Source organism: Zootoca vivipara, chromosome 16 (assembly GCF_965207765.1).
Source record: "Zootoca vivipara chromosome 16, rZooViv2.hap1.1, whole genome shotgun sequence".
NCBI lineage: Eukaryota > Metazoa > Chordata > Lepidosauria > Squamata > Lacertidae > Zootoca > Zootoca vivipara.
In genome coordinates this window covers 17,875,992-17,893,549 of record NC_142599.1, presented here as the reverse complement: position 1 = coordinate 17,893,549, position 17,558 = coordinate 17,875,992, and the positions used below count along the sequence as shown (strand labels likewise).

Below are 17,558 nucleotides of genomic sequence, written 5' to 3'. Positions count from 1 at the left end.
TCGTAGCTTTGAGAACACTGTCCAGCCATCTTGTCCTCTGTCGTCCCCTTCTCCTTGTCCCCTCCATCTTTCCCAACATCAGGGTCTTTTCCAGGGAGTCTTCTCTTCTCATGAGGTGGCCAAAGTATTGGAGCCTCATTCCTTCCAGTGAGCACTCAGGGCTGATCTCCTTCAGAATGGATAGGTTTGATCTTCTTGCAGTCCATGGGTCTCTCAAGAGTCTCCTCCAGCACCATAATTCAAAAGCATTAAGACTGCCGGAAGAAATATCAACAACCTCAGATATGCAGATGACACAACCTTGATGGCAGAAAGTGAGGAGGAATTAAAGAACCCTTTAATAAGGGTGAAAGAGGATAGCGCAAAATATGGTCTGAAGCTCAACATCAAAAAAACCAAGATCATGGCCACTGGTCCCATCACCTCCTGGCAAATAGAAGGGGAAGAAATGGAGGCAGTGAGAGATTTTACTTACTTGGGCTCCTTGATCACTGCAGATGGTGACAGCAGTCACGAAATTAAAAGACGCCTGCTTCTTGGGAGAAAAGCAATGACAATCCTAGACAGCATCTTAAAAAGCAGAGACATCACCTTGCCTACAATAGGTCCGTATAGTTAAAGCTATGGTTTTCCCAGTAGTGATGTATGGTAGTGAGAGCTGGACCATAAAGAAGGCTGATCGCCGAAGAATTGATGCTTTTGAACTACTACTAGTACTTCATTATTATTATCGGACTCCATTGGGAATCTCCTCCGGCGCCTGCTGCTCACGAGGACTAGCGGCTTGTATTTTTAGCAAAGGAAAGCCGCGCTTTTTCTCCGCAGCGCCCCCTAGCGGCTGGCCGGAGCGCGCTCCTGCGCCTTTAAATTCTCCGGCAGGTTGCCGGCTCCGCTGACGTCACGGCCTGCCTGGGCTGCGGGAGGGAGCTCAGCATCGCCGGGGAAGGAGCTGCACGCGATGGAGCAGCAGCCGCAGCCGCCGCCGCTCAGCAGCGCCAGCAGCCGGAGGAAGCAGGCGCTGGCCAGGGGCCGAGCCGCCTCGGGGGCGTCCGAGCGGCGCCAGGTGAGCGCGGACGGGACCAGCCCTCCCCCCTCCTGGCCGCAGGTGGACGGAGGCCATTGGTGGAGCCGGCGGGCCACGGAGCCAATGGCGAGGGCCGGGCAGGTGAAGGAGAAGGTGGCCCTGGCTGGGGAGGCAAAGGGGCGACGGTGGGGAGGGATCCAGGAATCCGGCATCATTTCCAGCATGGGGGCTCAGGTGTGTAAGTTAGGCACGCTCCGGGTGCGTGGGAGGGGGAGCCTCCCGGGAATGAGCGAGCGGCTGTCTGGCTCGCTCATCCCCCCACCTCCTCTGGGAAATGGGTACACGCAGAGTCTGAGCAGAAGAAAGGAAGGGGCTGGCTTCTGGGTGTGGGTGGAAGGGGCTAGTTCTTAGGCATTGGGGGGGGGGCGTTCAGAGGAGCTTATCTGTCCATTGTGTGCGCGCACGTGTGAGGTGGGACGGGGTGCGGAGGGTGAGGGGGATGCTTGAAGACCACAGAGCGCCGCATTTCAGAAGCGCCAGCCAGGATTTGAGAAGGGACCCCCCCCTCCTGCCACCACCACCCCTTTTTTAGCGTGCGTGTGGTGGTCCATTCGGTGCAAAGGTGAGCTTCCGATTCTGACAGATGTGCGTTCTGGGGCTGCACGTGAGCCTATTTTCTGGATCGGTCTGGGATGGATTTCCCCTTCCCTGCAGGAAGACTCTAGGGTGCCCCTTGTAGGGAGCTGGGCTCTGCCGCTGTTTCCAAGAGGCGCTCTGTTCTCTCCTCCCCCTGCCCCAGATTCTAGGTTGCTTGCTTACTTGTTTATTATCTGCTCATAACATTTATATCCTACCTTATTTTCCTCCGATGAGCTCAAGGTGGTATAGGTGGTTCTCCCCTCAATGAATCCCCGCAACAACAACCCTGTGAGGTACGCTAGGTTGAAAGGCAGTGATTGGCACCCAAGATCACCCACTGAGTTCTGTGGCTGAACAAGGGATGCAGATCTCCCCCCCCCCCCATTTATTCCTCAGGCACCCAAGATCACCCAGTAAGTTTCATGTGGCTGAGTGGAGGATTCGAACCCTGGTCTCAGCCAGACATTCTAACCACTACAACCTGCTGGCTCTCAGCCTTTGCTTATGGGGAAGAGGGTGACATAGTGGTGATGGACAGGCAGACCCCCACCCCACACAACCCCCCCTTCTCTGCTAATGCCATTTCCCTTGCTATTATTACTATTACTATTATTATCATCAATGTTGGCACCATATTATAATCAATTTGTGATAGGGGTCTCTGTGGAGCAAAATATGCAAAGGGTGGTTCCCTGCCCCAAACGGCTTACAATCTAATTTTAGACACATTGGGGGGGGAGGGTTGGGGTGAAGTAAGGATAACGGCAGATGGAGGAATCTTGAAAGGCAGCTTTCAACGCCTACATAGCCTTTGTTTCAGATGGTGTGTGTGTGTAGATTGGGTGTGTGGGGTTGAACCAGGGGCTTTGCGGAAGTGGTGGGTTAAATGGACACACACACACACCCCGCCTGATGCCACCAGATGACCCATTTCACCTTTCCAGGAAAATGTGCCTTTTAGATATTTCCTGGATGCCCCTTCGTTACACCCCCTGCCAGCTGCCATCCTGATGTCTAAGCTACACCTTCTCCCCCACCCTTCTTTTCTCCAGCTCTTGCTGGGGCCAAACTCCTTTGGTGCCCTTGCCCATTCTAGTGCCAGCTGGTCTGCGGGCAAATCCGAGCTTTTTTTTTTTTTGAGTCTGCAGCTGGCACCGTTGAGCAAACACCCCTTTTCTTCTCTCCTCCTGCTGGTGGCAAAAGCGCCCAGGGTCTGCCTGCCACAGGCACTGTGTGTGCCCGCTTCCTGCTTTCAGGAGGTGTAAAAGCATGGATGCCAAGGTGAATGAATATGCCCACCTGGTAGCAGCAGCAGCAGCAGCAGCAAGGCAGGCATTGGGCAGGCCCAGGCGGAGAGGCAGGGGAGGCGGGGAGAGGAAGCTCTCTTCTGGGGAAAGGGAGCCGGAGCGAGAGGACGTCCTCTACCTTTCTCGCTGTCAGCAGGACTGGGAGCTCTGCATCCAGCCGGGCAGAGCAGGAGAGAGGGGAAATGAAGGGCACGTAAGCTGAGAGAGATGGGCACTGTGGAGGGCAGAAGGTGCCCACCGATCCTCTATGGCAGGTGGTGCTATTTGGGGCTGATGGGGTAGAAAGTGGGGGCCGCCTCCCCTGCAATAGACAGCACCATCTCATTCTAGTTTTGTGTTTGTCCCCATCCTCCTCTGCACTGAGTTTGCCAAGGGCAACACTGACAAAGGAGGAGGAGGAGGAAGCGGTTTTGGCAGTGCCACCCCCTGGACCGGATATGTCTAAGAAGGCTGGCAGGTGGGGGCTGGCTGAGGTTGTTGGGGCCATGCTCCACGATGGCACTAATAAACCAGCCTCCACTGATTTTGATTTGTGAGCCCTAGCTGACTCCCTTTTTGCAGTTGGGCAAACCGGTGTGGCATAGAGGTGAAAGTGTCGGACGGGACCCGGGTTCAAATCCCCACTCGGCCACGAGCCGACCTTGGGCTGGTGGTTGCTGCCTCTCAGCCTAAACCCACCCCAGAGGGTGGTTGTGTGGCTTAAAGAGAAGGAGCGCTCTCCATCCCACCTTGAGCTCCGTGGAGAAAAATGCAATAAATAAATAAGTGCGCAGATGGGGAAACTGAGGCAGGAGGGACTTTTCCTCAGAAAGCTTTAAAAAAAGCTTCTTCCCTTTCCGTTTCTGCGGTGCAAGGGAAGGAGGGGTCATCCCAAGGGAGCTTGGAGAAAGGTTAATCGTTAATCTTTCCTTTCTTTGAGGATTTAGCATGTAATGAATACAGTGTTGAAATTACTTCCTTTAAGATTTCCTGAGGGCAAGAAGTGTCTGTGTGTGTGTGTGTGGGGGGGTTAACCCTGTATTGAAGTTGAGAGTGGGCGGTCCAGCCCTTTCAAAAACTCCCATGTAGTTCTTTGCTAACACGCAGGATCCGAGCCGCAGAGCTCATTTTCACTACCAGGTTTTGAGCCCCAGAGACGAGCGATGTCATTGCCAACAAGGGAGTGCTCAAGAGCATGTGCAGAGTGCATTTCTCTTGGACAGTGCTGTCAGCACCGTTTGTCTTCTAGTGCAGGTGTCAGCGGTGGGTCTTTCTGGCAGGCCTCAGGCCTCTCCAACAGGAGCAGGCTGCAGCTCACTGGTAAAGCCTGCCCAGAAGCTCTGGTCTCCAGTGAAAAGGTTTCTGGAGTGAGAAGCCATGTTAGGTCACATTTGCCCCATCCATTTAAAACATTGCAATACCTCTTTGAGCAACCATGGCTCCCCACCCCCAATAATTTTGGGAGCTGTAGTTTGTTGCAGGTGCTGAGAGCTGTTAGGATACTTCCCTATTCTCTCCACAAACCTACAGTTCCCAGAGTTCCCTGCGAAGAGGGATTGTTAAACCACAGTGCAAAAAACACAGTCTGTATGATCATTATGTTAAAAGTTCAACCTATGTATTTATATCCAAGGAGCTCACTCGTCCCCTCCCCAATTTTATAGTCACAACAACCCTGTGAGCCAAGAGGCAAGTGACTGGGCCAAGGTAATGAGCTTCATGACTGAAGCGGGGATTCGAACCTTGGTCTCCCAGGTCCTAGTCTGACACTCTAACTCAGGCATCCCCCAACTTTGGCCCTCCAGATGTTTTGGACTACAATTCCCATCATCCCTGACCACTGGTCCTGTTAGCTAGGGATAATGGGAGTTGTAGGCCAAAACATCTGGAGGGCCGCAGTTTTTGGGGATGCCTGCTCTAACTGCTATGCCACACCAGCTATCTGTTGGACAAAGAGTCTAACCTGGCATAAGACGTGGCCCTATGTAATAAGAATACAAGAAGTTGCCTTATACCAAGGCTCAGTATCTAGCTCAATATTGTCTACACTGGCAGTGGTTTTCGAACCCGGGACATTTCCAGCCTCATCTGGAGAGGCCAGGGATTGAACCCGAGACCTTCTGCATGCAACAACACAGGAGCTTTCCCACTGAGCCATTGCCCCTAGCCCCTGTGGCTGGCTAGTTTCTCTGCTCTGAAACTGGGGTGGGGACTGCTGATTCTTGTTTATGTAATGCTGTCTGCATATGTTGGGGCCACTGCAGGGAAGACCCTCTCTCTGTATGTGGGGAGATTGTTGAATATTGATTTGCTGTTAGCCTGACTCAGTCGGTTTCTTTGTCCGAGCTATCAAGGCAATTAGAGTCTGGTAAAAAAGAAAGAAAGGAGGCAGGCGAGGGCTCTTTCCCTGATATGGTGATATTGAATGTATTATTACAGTGCTTCTTATAATAAGAACTAATTACTGATTATACATAATTTAAAAAATGTCTTAATAATAGAGCTGTTAGGTGGTGGAACAGACTGCTTTGGAAGGTACTTGAATCTCTTTTGTTGGAGGTTTTTAAGGTAGAGGTTGGGTGGTCATCTATAGCTGTTATTCTTGCATTGCTAGGGTTGGTCTAGAGAGGACTGTTGGGATTATTGAGATTATTTTCATTTTTATACCGCTTTATATTTTTAAGGCAGGGGGGTAAATCTCAAAGCAGTTTACAACCCACGTTAAAACACTGAATAAAACAATCCGGAACCAAACGTTCCTGAAGAAATATAAAGTATACATTCATAGCAATGCTGTAGTGTTAACAAGAAACTAAACTATTAAAAGATTTCAAAATAAAACATTGCAAAAGAGGTCGGCTGCAGAATGCACATTCAACGCAGCAAAGTTAAGAAAGAGAAATCTTAAAACACATTTAAAAAGACAACATCACTAAAGGAAGTCCTGTATGAAATCCACGTTTAAAACAGCGTAATTAGCAAGGGAATAAAATATCATCATAAGCTAATGTTTCCTTCCCTTCCAACTCTACAGCTCTATGATTCTATGACCTTGGAAGGTGGTCTTTTGTTGGAGGTTTTTAAGCAGAGGTTGGCTGGTCGTCTGTCAGAGATGCTTTAGCTGTGATTTCTGCATTGCAGGGGGTTGGATTAGATGACCCCCCAGGGTCCCTTCAAACTCTACAATTTTATGATTATTTTATGATGATGATGATTAAATTCACAGTGGTACCTTGGTTCTCAAACCTAATCCGTTCTGGAAGTCCCTTCCAAAACCCAAGCATTCCAAAACCAAGGTGCGCTTTCCTATAGAAAGTAATGCAAGATGGTTCCAGACTTTTAAAAACAACCCCCAAAACAGCAATTTAACATGAGTTTTACTATCTAACGAGACCACTGATCCATAAAATGAAAGCAGTAATCAATGTACTGCAGTTACACAATCGATTAATCAGTAGCTGAACTGGGTTCCACACAGTCACAAAAACAAAACAAAAAGGAGCTGCAAAAACAAAAACGCAAAATAAGTAGCAAAAACAAACCGACCTCAGCGTACCACTCAAAACGTGAGTGTAGCACTCAAATTGGAAGCGTAACACTTAAAACGGAGCAAATTTGGCTTCCAAAAAAAGTTTGCAAACTTCTGGGTTTGCAGTGTTGTTTGAGTACCAAGTTGTTTGAGTACCAAGGCGTTTGAGAACCAAGGTACCACTGTATTTATATCCCTTCGTTTCCCAAATAGGCTTTCAAGGCAGCTTCCAATATGTAGAAACATTATAAAATACAAAGTAATGAGAACAGACTAGTTAAAATTAATTATTAAAATACATCAGAACATCTTTGGAGCCAGCAGTTCAAACCCAGTTTGCCCTGACAGCCTACCCAGTCTTCAGCATCACCTGTGTGACAATTTTCAAAAGCCTGCCTTTGAAAAAGGAAGCTCTCACTGTAGCTTGCTGGCAGAAGGAGCCAGCCTGACCTCTCTCGGGAGGGAATCCCACAATCTGGGTGCAGTCACTGAAAAGGCTCTCCCTCGTGTCACCAAAAGCCGAGAGGAGGTGCTTACCTGAGGGTTGTGCCACCTGGGCAGGTTTGTAGAGGGAGATACGGTCTTTCTGGTAGCCTGGGTCCCAACCATATAGGGCTCCACCAGTCATAACCTTGAACCCTAGCCTTCCCCCTTCAGACCCTTTGTGCGCTGGCCACTTTCCCAAGCTTCTTTCCCAGGAGAGAGAACCCTCAGCCCCAACGTTCCACGGCTGTTGGCACGGGAAAGCAATGTCAACCTCCAGCCACCCGGAGAATCTGGGCATGGTGGCATGGAAAGTGATTCATCAGAAGAAAGCCATGACTTCTCCCTGTTTGGATGGGTTTGGGTACTGTGCCAGGAAGCGTCAGGGGAAATGAAGTCTCTTGATGTGTTTCAGATTTGACCCTAAATTCACGATAATCACTCCTTTGCTATGGGGTGGAGGGGGGGGCACGGGAACTTCAGGAATTGGACAGTTCCCTTGGGCCCCATCCAGACATTGTTGGGACTCCAGCTCCTGTTAACCCCTCAGTCAAGGGTCAGGGATGACGGGAGTCCAGTAACATCTGGAGGGTGACAGGCTAGCCACCCATGTTGTAGGCGCCTGTGTGTGTGTGCTAGTTATGTCCATCTGGAATAAGAGCAGGGAGCTGTCAAAGGCTGTTGGGAGCCATGGGAATGGGTGTGTCACTGAAAACAACCTGTAGAAAGGGCTGGTGTTCAGTGGCAAGGTATTTATTTTTTCCCACCATGTGGAAGGTCCCAGGTTGAGTCCCTGGCATCTCCAGGCAAGGCTGGGAGAGACTGAAACTCTGGAGAGCCAGTCAGTGGAGACAACACCGAGCTGGATGGACCAATGGTCTGATTCAGTAGACGGTAGCTTCCTATGTTCCCAGTTTCTATTGAATTTGGGCTGGGAGCTGGTATCCGAAGGAATCTGGTGAACATGCAGAAGAGGGCAGGGTTAGGAGTGGCTGCTGAGAGCCCGGGTCATCCCAAAGGGCAGCCTTTGTATACAGAGACATGGTCTGTCAGTTCCTGAGGTTAAGTCAGGGAAGTTCTCTTGCATGGTCGTAGCCAGCCTTGGAAGAGAAGATGAGAAGGAAGGAGGTTGCGGTGACCGGGGGGGGGCACGCCAGATGTATTGCATAAACCTCCTTGCAGAGGATTCCCATCAGAGCCCGGCTCTAGCCACGACCTTGCTTGGCTCTGTTCTGCAGATGCTGCTGCAGAAATTGTGGGCAAAATTGAGATGGGTTCCTAGCGCCTGCCAGGGTCATTGTTGGCATCTTTGTGTGAAGATAGGCTGGCAGGCAGGGCCTCACGTGCTATGCAGCTGTCTAATGTGCTTTGCCCTTCCTCCCCCCTCTTCTCGAAGATGGAGTCCAGTCACCGTGGCAGCAGGGACCAAGGCCCGCCCTCCCCCATCGGGTCCCAGCCGGTGTCTCCACGCAACAGTATCACAGGATTGGCATCTCCGGGGCTCTTCTCTCCTGCCAACAACCAGTACGTCTCAGATGGGACAGTCCGGTACCAGCCTGAGGGTTCCAGCAGTTCCGTGTATACCGGAGGAAACCCGCCAAATGGGACTAGGCCTGACTCGCTCTTTGACTCTTTCCACACCCGGTTGCAGCCCGATGGGTCTCGCCATTCAGCATCTGAGAGACAGAACCACCCTCTCTCCTTGGATCTCAACAGAGCCCAGCCGGACGGCTCTGGGGGCGTCCATGTCTTCAACACCCCAAACCTGCGCTCTCCGGTAGAGTTACGGCCATTGTCCCCAGCCTCCGGCAGCTCGTCAACCCAATCCAACGTCTCTCCCTCCATGAAACTCAGCCAGTCGCCCAGCCGGGGTGTGCTCCCAGAACTTTGCGGCCTGGACCCAGTGACCTCTGGCATCCTCGCCACGGTGGAACTCAAGGACACTCTCCCAAAGGCCGAATCCAGCGACCACATCTACCTGGGCCGCTCCGGCTCCTCGCAGCGGCCCATGTCCCTCCCGAAAGCCATCTCAAGCGAGTACATCTCAGGTGGAGGAAGGGTGGGGCCCTCTAAGTCCGCCATGCTCTCCAAGGCTGAGTCGGAGGACATCGTCTCGTATGGCAGGCTCCGGCAGCCCCCCAGATCCCAGGACCTGGGCAGCAGCAACATGAATCCCAAGGAAAGTTTTCTGTTGCGACTCGGCCAGCCCAACACCAAGCAGGACAATGAGTTTCGGTGAGGCAGACTGGGCGTGATGGGGGGGGAGCGATGGCTCAGGTGGTGGGGTGGGGGACCAAGAGCAGTTAGGACAGGGGTCAGCAACCTTTTTCAGCCATGGGCCGGTCCACCGTTCCTCAGACCATGTGGGGGGCCGGACTATATTTTGGAGGGAGAAAATTGAACCAATTCCTATGCCCCCACAAATAACCCAGAGATGCATTTTAAATAAAAGGACACATTCTACTCATGTAAAAACACACTGATTCCCGGTCCAGATTTAGAAGGCGAATGGGCTGGGTCTGGCCCCCCGGGCCTTAGGTTGCCTACCCCTGAGTTAGGAGGAAGGTTGTATTTTGAAGCAGGGGAGGGTCCGTGAGATGCAAATTGCATCATGTTGGGGTTGGGGAGCTTGTGTCCAGATAGAGAGAGAGAGAGATAGATAGATAGATAGATAGATAGATAGATAGATAGATAGATAGATAGATAGATAGATAGATAGATGATATAGTTTTTTATTGAAAGACTTTCATGTATTGTCCCTCTAGATATTGATGAATCCCGACGCCCATCATTCACTCATAGAATCGCAGAGTTTGAAGGTGTCCCCAAGCATCATCTAGTCCACCCCCAGCAATTCCAGAACCACAGCTAAAGAACTCTTAACAGATGAGCATTCAACCTCTGTTTAGGAAACTCCAGTGAAGGAGAGTTTGGCTACCTTCTCAGGCAGTCCCTTCCACTGTTGAATAGCTTTGGATCCTACCCTCTGGAGCAGCAAAAAAACAAGCTTGCTCCGTTTCCCATATCCAATATCCCTCCTTCAGATATTTGAAGACAGCTCTCATATCACCTCTTGGTCTCCTCCTCCAGGCTAAACATACCCAGAATGCGGCGGCTAGACCGGTGACTGGGAGTTGCCACCGAGACCACATAACACCGGTCCTGAAAGACCTACTTTGTTTCCCAGTATGTTTCCAAGCACAATTCAAAGTGTTGGTGCTGACCTAAACGGCCTCAGCCCAGTATATCTGAAGGAGCATCTCCACCCCCATCGTTCAGCCTGAGGTCCAGCTCCGAGGGCCTTCTGGCAGTTCCCTCACTGCGAGAAGCAAGGTTACAGGGAACCAGGCAGAGGGCCTTCTCGGTAGTGGCACCCGCCCTGTGGAACACCCTCCCACCAGATGTCAAGGAAATAAACAACTATCTGACTTTGAGAAGACATCTGCAGGCAGCCCTGTTTAGGGACGTTTTTAATGTTTGATGTTTCCTCGTGCTTTTAATTCTGTTGGGAGCCTCCCAGAGTGGCTGGGGAAACCCAGCCAGCGGGGGGGGGGGGGTTAAAATAATAAATGTTTATAGTATTGTTATTATAACTCCCTCAACCGTTTCTCATAAGGCTTGAGTCCCAGACTCTTCATCATCTTTGTTGCCCTCCTCTGCACACCTGGCAGCTTGTTATTAGCCTTCTTAATCTGGGGTGCCCAGAATTGGACACAGAACCCCAGGTGAGATTCTGACCAAGGCAGAATAGAGTGGTACTATCGCTTCCCTTGATCTGGACTCTAGACTTCTATTGATGCAGCCTAGAATTGCATTAGCCTATTTCATTTTTTTTGCTGCTGCTGCTGCTGCTGCTTCACACTATGAATGAGAGAGCAGACCACCTTTTTACAGCTAACCTCATTATAATTATTGCAACATTAAACGGGCCAAACCGGTCTTAACTTTAAGGCCTTGCAATAAGACCTTTGTACTGCGGCTTGTTTTTACGGTTCATAACTATTGTCCCTTTCGGCATAGTGCCAGTAAGCTGGTAAGAAAAACTGGGTTTCGCTCCTTTAGGAGCAACCCTTTAGGCGTGTCTGTGTGTGTCCTTCTCTGTGGCTTCCTAAATTCTGCCCTTGTTTCACAACCCAACTTTGCAGCGATGCAGGCTAGAATTTGGAGATTGCATCCTGCTGGCTCTGCTGGCTGGAGCTGATGGGAACTGAGAATCCGACAACTAGAGAGCCACCAGTCATCCTCCCCTGCCCCCCACACAAAGGGGCTACCAGGATGCCTGGCACAAGCAACTTGGAACCAGCTCTCTCCTGCTGGAGGGCCAAGCGAGCCCTTCTCCCATGGAGCAGCCCCCCCCCCCCCGCACCTGCAGAGAGTCCTTTTTGCTGACGCTAACTGGCGCCTTTCCGCAATATGCGGTTTAATTGTGTTAATGCCCTGGGATTTATTGGCAGGGAGCCTGCCGTGGCCAGTGGCCCTTCGGGGGCTTCTGCCAGGCACTGAGCATTCCAGCTGGCCATGCCAATCATATTAACACAGCGGCGTCTGAAAATGGCACGTGCCAAGCGGTCAGAGTGCTTAAATTGTATTAGTGCTCATTGGTTGATGACAGCTCCCATTATCCCTGACTGATCGCTGTGCAGGCTGCTGGGAGTCTTGGAGAACATCATGAGGACATCAGCCCCATCCCTGGCTAACGACAGCCCTGCAGGGAAGGCCAAAAGAATCATAGATCATAGGAATACAGGAATACACAACTGTCGCATACAAGGACTGAACCTGCAGCCTTGGCACTATCAACACTGTGCTAAGCAACTGAGCCAGGGAGTGTCTCTGCTGAGATCCCTTGCTGCATTTGTAGCCAAAGTGAGGTTTTAACCGGGGGTTAGTTGGCTACAATGTTGTTGTATTTTATTTATTGCATCTGTATCTCACGACTTTGCTGTTGCAGGACTCCAGTTCCATGATCATTGGCCATGCTGGCTGCATCCGATGGGTTTTGTAGTCCAACAAAAGTCAGCCCTTTATAGGGATTTTTTAAAATGTTTGCTGTTTTATTGAATTTTTATATTTTGCTGGAAGCCGCTCAGAGTGGCTGGGGCAACCCAGTCAGATGGGTGGGGCATAAATGATAAAATGATTACATACCCTCCAACATTTATCCGATGAAAATAGGGACATCTTATTCAATTTATTCAACATTTAAAAAAACTTCCCTATACAGGGCTGCCTTCAGATGCCTTCTAAAGGTTGTATAGTTAGTTATCTCCTTGGCTTGGGGGGGGGGGGGTGTCACATAATTAAATACCCTCCAACATTTCTCTGATGAAAATAGGGATATCCTAAGGAAAAGCGGGATATTCTGGGATCAAAGTAGAAACTGGGACAGCTTCTGTAAATCTGTAAAACAGAGACACTATTAACAACATCTGAATGTCTGGTACCTCTGCATTACAGCATATGGGTCGATATTGCCAGCATCCAAGGGGGTCAATTTGATGCCTCTAGGTGTTGTTGGACCCCACTAAGGAGAGGGACTTTTTTGGTGGTGGCCCCTTGGTAATGGAACAGATTTCCCAGGGAGGCTCAAGTGGTGTTATCCTGGAGGTCATTTTTGTACCAGACAGAGATTTTTCTGTTCATCCAAGCTTTATAAATAACAAGTAATTCGGGCCTTTGTTTTTAATTATTTTGGAGGTTTTTTTTGGGGGGGAGGGCAACTTCTGCTTTGCTGTAATTATGCAGGATTCTCCCTCCCCTAAACGGTTTTCTGTTTTGCTTTGGATTTCAGCTGCTTTCCCCATACCTTATTTATTCTAAACTGCCCCAGAGAAGTTTATATCTTAGCGCGGCAGGCAGAGGTCATAAATAAAAGAAGTTAGCATCCCCTGTATAAATATGTATTCATTTACGCAAAGATTTCTATACTGCTATATGTTTGGGGTTAGAGCACTCTTGTACATAATCAACATCATGAAGTCTGAGGTAAAAAACAGCAAGGCAAAAAAATTGCAAAACTAGGTCACTCACGCGGTAGCGTAAGCTTATCTAAATAACCTTTTAAAGATGTCTAAAACTACACCTAGAAGATGCCCGTGTGATGTGTGAAGGCAGCAAATTCTGCATTAATGAGGAGGTGGTTGAGGCATAAAAAACTGGGGTGTTCAAAGGCTGTCACTGTCTTGATCTGCAAAATTCTGCTTGGCTTGGCTCAGATGAAACACCACGTCTCAAAAGCCTGCAGCTGAATGATGGTGTCTGGGGTGAGGCAAGGAAACTCTGTTTGCGGTTTGTTGATTGGGAGGGGGGGCAACTTCATTTGCACAGACCCTCCCTACATGCCTGGTGTGCAGGTGTGAATGTGAAATAAGTGTTTCTGGCTAGCTGAATCTCAGCCTAGCAAACCTCAGTCCGGCTTACTTTAGGGTTGCTACTCTGGCTTTCGACAGTTTTACGGTTGCCATGTGTCCCTTTTCCCCCAGGACATGTCCTCTTTCTTCATAGTGATCCATAGTTGAAAGTATACCGTATTTTTCCATGTATAAGACGATTTTTATTATTATTTTAAAAATAGGGGTCATCTTATACACGGATAGTGCAGAGTGAGGATGGGCAGCCGCGAGCAGGAGATTGTCAGCAGCGATTGGGCGGGCGATTGGTGGCTGTGGCAAGGTGATTGGCTGCTGCTGCGGCAATTGGGCGGGCGATTGGTGGGCAGACGACTGGTGGGTTCGTTGAGGCGTGTGATTGGCAGCGGTGGTCAGGCAGGTGACCAAAAAAGCTCAACAACTCTGTGCAATCTCCCCCCCATTTCCTTAACTTGGAGTCCCAAAAAATAGGGGTCATCTTATATATGGGGGCGTGTTATACACGGAAAATATGGTAAGTTGGCAAATGTGTCCTCTTTTTAGCTCTTCAAAATATGGCAACCCTATCAGGGACATACCTGTACTTTATTTTGTGAATGTAAGTTGTCTAAACTGTTTTAATAGTGCGTTTTAATGTAACCTTCCCTGGGACTTTAGGGTGAAGGGCGCATAGATGATAATAATAACAACCACCACCAATAATAATTATTTTATTTTACTTATGAAAATACAGCGAAACCTCGGTTGTCGAATGTAATCCAGTCCGAAAGACCGTTCGACTTCCGAAATGTTTGACGACCGAGGCGCACTTGGTCTGTCAGCAAAATCCATTGAGAAAAATTGAGAAATGTGCCTTCAAAAGCCGTTCGAATTCCGAAAATCGTTCGAAAACAGAAACATTCACTTCTGGGTTGTTGGCATTTGAAAGCCAAAACGTCTGACATCCGGAGCCTTCAACAACCGAGGTTCCACTATACTTATATCCCGCTATGTCAAAAAAAAAAAAATCAAAGTGGTTTACAGCAGTAAAACATAAAAAATAGTAAAATACAAACTATAAGAAGGTTAGAGAGTTAAAAACAGACATCAATTAACCAATGTGGAAGGGGGTGTTCTTAAGTGCCTGCATAGGCCTGACAGAGTAGAAATGTTTTCGGCAGGTGTTTTAAAGTTGGCACGAAAGGCACCTGCTGACTCTCTAGTGGTCGAGAGTTCCACAGGACTGGGCCGATGACACTAAAGGCTTGGTTTCTTGTTGTCAAATGAGCTTCACCAACTGGGGAACAACCAATGATGCTCCTGCAGGTAATTTCCGTGCTCAGGCTAGGACATATAATAATAATAATAATAATATGGTGCCTCCGAACAGAATACTAAAAACATGATAAAACATCAAACATTAAATGCTTTCCTAAACAGGGCTGCCTTCAGATGTTTTCTAAAAGTCAGATAGTTGTTTATTTCATTGACATCTGGTGGGAGGGTGTTCCACAGGGCGGGTGCCACTACCGAGAAGGCCCTCTGCCTGGTTCCCTGTAACTTCACTTCTCGCGGTGAGGGAACCGCCAGAAGGCCCTCGGAGCTGGGCCTCAGTGTCCAGGCTGAACGATGGGGGTGGAGACGCTCCTTCAGGTACACTGGGCCGAGGCCGTTTAGGGCTTTAAGGGTCAGCACCAACCCTTGGAATTGTGCTCGGAAATGTACTTGGTTCAAGTGGTCTCTGTGGTACCTTGGACCTAAGTTGTTCAGATAGGCAGCCAGCGGAGGTGTTCTAACAAGGGGACCGCATGCTCTTGACCAGAGGCTCCCATCAGCAGTCTGGCCTCAGCATTCTGCCCCAGCTGGAGCTTCTGAACCAGGCCCAAGGGCAGCCCCAAAGAGAGTGTGTGACAGTCATCCAGCCTTGAGTTTAATACTAATGGTGACCATTGATGCCAGGCTCCCTGTTTCCTCTTAGCATCACTATCGTGACCTGGAACGTTGGTACAGCCATGCCTCCCACCGATGTGACCTCGCTTCTGCACCTCAACACGGGGGACTCCAACAACACAGACATGATCACCATTGGGTAAGGAAAAGGATCTGCCATGGACTGCCCTTTTTTGCAGAGCATGTCAGCAGAGTGTGTGTTTAAGTGTGTGTGTGAACTCTCATCCAACACAACTCTGCAAGGTGAATGAAGTTCGGTGCTCAGGGTAGTGATTCGCAGATGTGAACATTTGGGGACTAGAGATGGCCTGATTTAGTTTCTCTCCCTTTCTCATCCTTCCCTCACAACCTTTAAGTTTCATTCTCCCCACTTAGAATCGTAGAATTGTAGAGTTGGAAGGGACCCTGGGGGACATCTAGTCCAGCCCCCTGAAATGCAGGAATCTCAACTAAACGATAAATTGCAAGAACTCAGGCCAAAAGAAGATGGATTTCAAATAAATCTTCACAAGGTTTTATTGATGTGATGCGGAGTTTAAATAGGAATCAATCCCAATATTGAAGGCAAATAAAGGTAAATTCCAGTAAAAATCAGGACAAGGCCCTGTTTCGACTATTCTTCGTCAGCTGGAATATTGAGAAATTTGAAATGAATCTTAGAATAGTTCTCCTTATAATAAAAATTCATTCAGATCTCTAAACATCTTCTTTTGGCCTGAGTTCTTACAATTTATCGTTTATTTCTGGAATATCAACTAAAGCATTCATGAGAGATGGCCATCCAATCTCTGCTTAAAAACCGAAGAAGAAGAAGAAGAAGAAGAAGAAGAAGAAGAAGAAGAAGAAGAAGAAGAAGAAGAAGAAGAAGAAGAAGAAGAAGAAGAAGAAGAAGAAGAAGAAGAACCCCGCCCATCTGGCTGGGTTTCCCAAGCCGCTCTGGGTGGCTCCCAACAGAATTAAAAGCACATCAAACATTAAAAACTTCCCTAAACAGGGCTGCCTTCAGATGTCTTCTAAAAGTCAGATAGTTGTTTATTTCCTTGACATCTGCTGGGAGGGCATTCCACAGGGCGGGCGCCACCACCGAGAAGGCCCTCTGCCTGGTTCCCTGCAACCCCACTTCTTGCAGGGAGAGAATCACCAGAAGGCCCTCCGAGCTGGACCTCAGTGTCCAGGCTGAACGATGAGGGTAGAGACGTTCCTTCAGGAATCTCTTTCCTTGTAACTTGAATCTATTAGTTCGGGTCCTACCCTGCCGGGGCAGGGGAAAACGAGCTTGCTCCCTCTTCCACGTGACAGCCCTTCAGATATTTGAAGATAGCTATCATATCTCCTCTCAGCCTCCTCTTTTCCAGGCTAAACATACCCAGCTCCTTCAACTTCTACATCAAGTTGTAGATTTTTCTTTCTAAAAATACGCTGCTGACCTTTATATACATTTTTGCACAGCGTTGCAGGGTTTGTTTGTTTGTTTTGCAACCAAGTTTCCCTAATGTAATCCTCACAAATGTAGGCATCCCACCCCAAATTCTCCCTCCCCTTTTGTAATTTCCAGGTGCGATTTCTTTTCTAAATTGATGGAGGATGGTTGAAAAAGCACAATGCCTGAGAAATCTTTTGACGTAGCAACGACTCGGCACAAACCTCAGAGCAAACTACAATTCTATGATTCCATTACCTGGCAATTATGTGGTTTTCTCCCTCGCATATCTTGAATCAGAAGAACAGGTTCTCCTTTTGATTTTGAATTGGTGCAGGGCGAGGTTTTGTAGAGCCACTGAGTCGTTTGTACTGTGTTGGTGGGGGAAGAGATTTCAGCCCTGTGGGTGGGGTGAGCTCGGCCCCCTCTGATCCTGGGCATGAAAAATCTTTGGCTGCTTTGAACTACGGAACTGGCGCTGTTCTAGGTCCTACATAATACCCATTATGCATTTGTAAGAAATCAATCCTTCTTTTTTTTGCCTGGAGTGGGACTTAATCTCTGGAACTCACTGCCTAATCACACCAGGCAGGTCCCTTCCCTGCACACTTTTTGGCGTTTGCTAAAAATCATTTAGGCTTTAGAAAAGCCTATTTTAAAAATTGCTATCAGTTTTAATCAGTTTTTAGTTCATTGCTGATTTTATCTTTTGAGTAACTGTTTTTATAGTTAATTTTATAGTTTTATTCTCTTTGAGACTTTTTTTGCTTTACAATCAATTGGGGTATAAATTTTATGGAATAAAGGGGGGTTAATTATAAGAACATGAGACTTTCCCTCCATTCTCTTTATCCCGCGAAAGTGCTTGGAGAGCAGAGTG

General features: G+C 48.6%; 1 protein-coding gene across 7 annotated transcripts in view; it reads left to right on the top strand.

Moving 5' to 3' along the window:
- The first annotated feature begins 904 nt into the window (after positions 1-904).
- INPP5J (inositol polyphosphate-5-phosphatase J) overlaps positions 905-17,558 on the top strand; it is a 36,118-nt gene continuing 19,464 nt past the window's right edge. The window contains exons 1-3 of one of the 7 annotated variants that reach the window (XM_035099002.3): positions 905-1,063; positions 8,358-9,196; positions 15,287-15,397. In XM_035099002.3, coding sequence (XP_034954893.2) covers positions 959-1,063; positions 8,358-9,196; positions 15,287-15,397 — 1,055 coding nt within the window. In that variant the 5' untranslated portion in view covers positions 905-958. Of the gene's footprint in view, positions 1,259-1,486; positions 1,647-2,842; positions 2,945-3,047; positions 3,225-8,357; positions 9,197-15,286; positions 15,398-17,558 lie in introns of those variants that run through there. The other 6 variants (XM_088659808.1, XM_060269312.2, XM_060269313.2 and 3 more) reach the window with 6 other exon arrangements.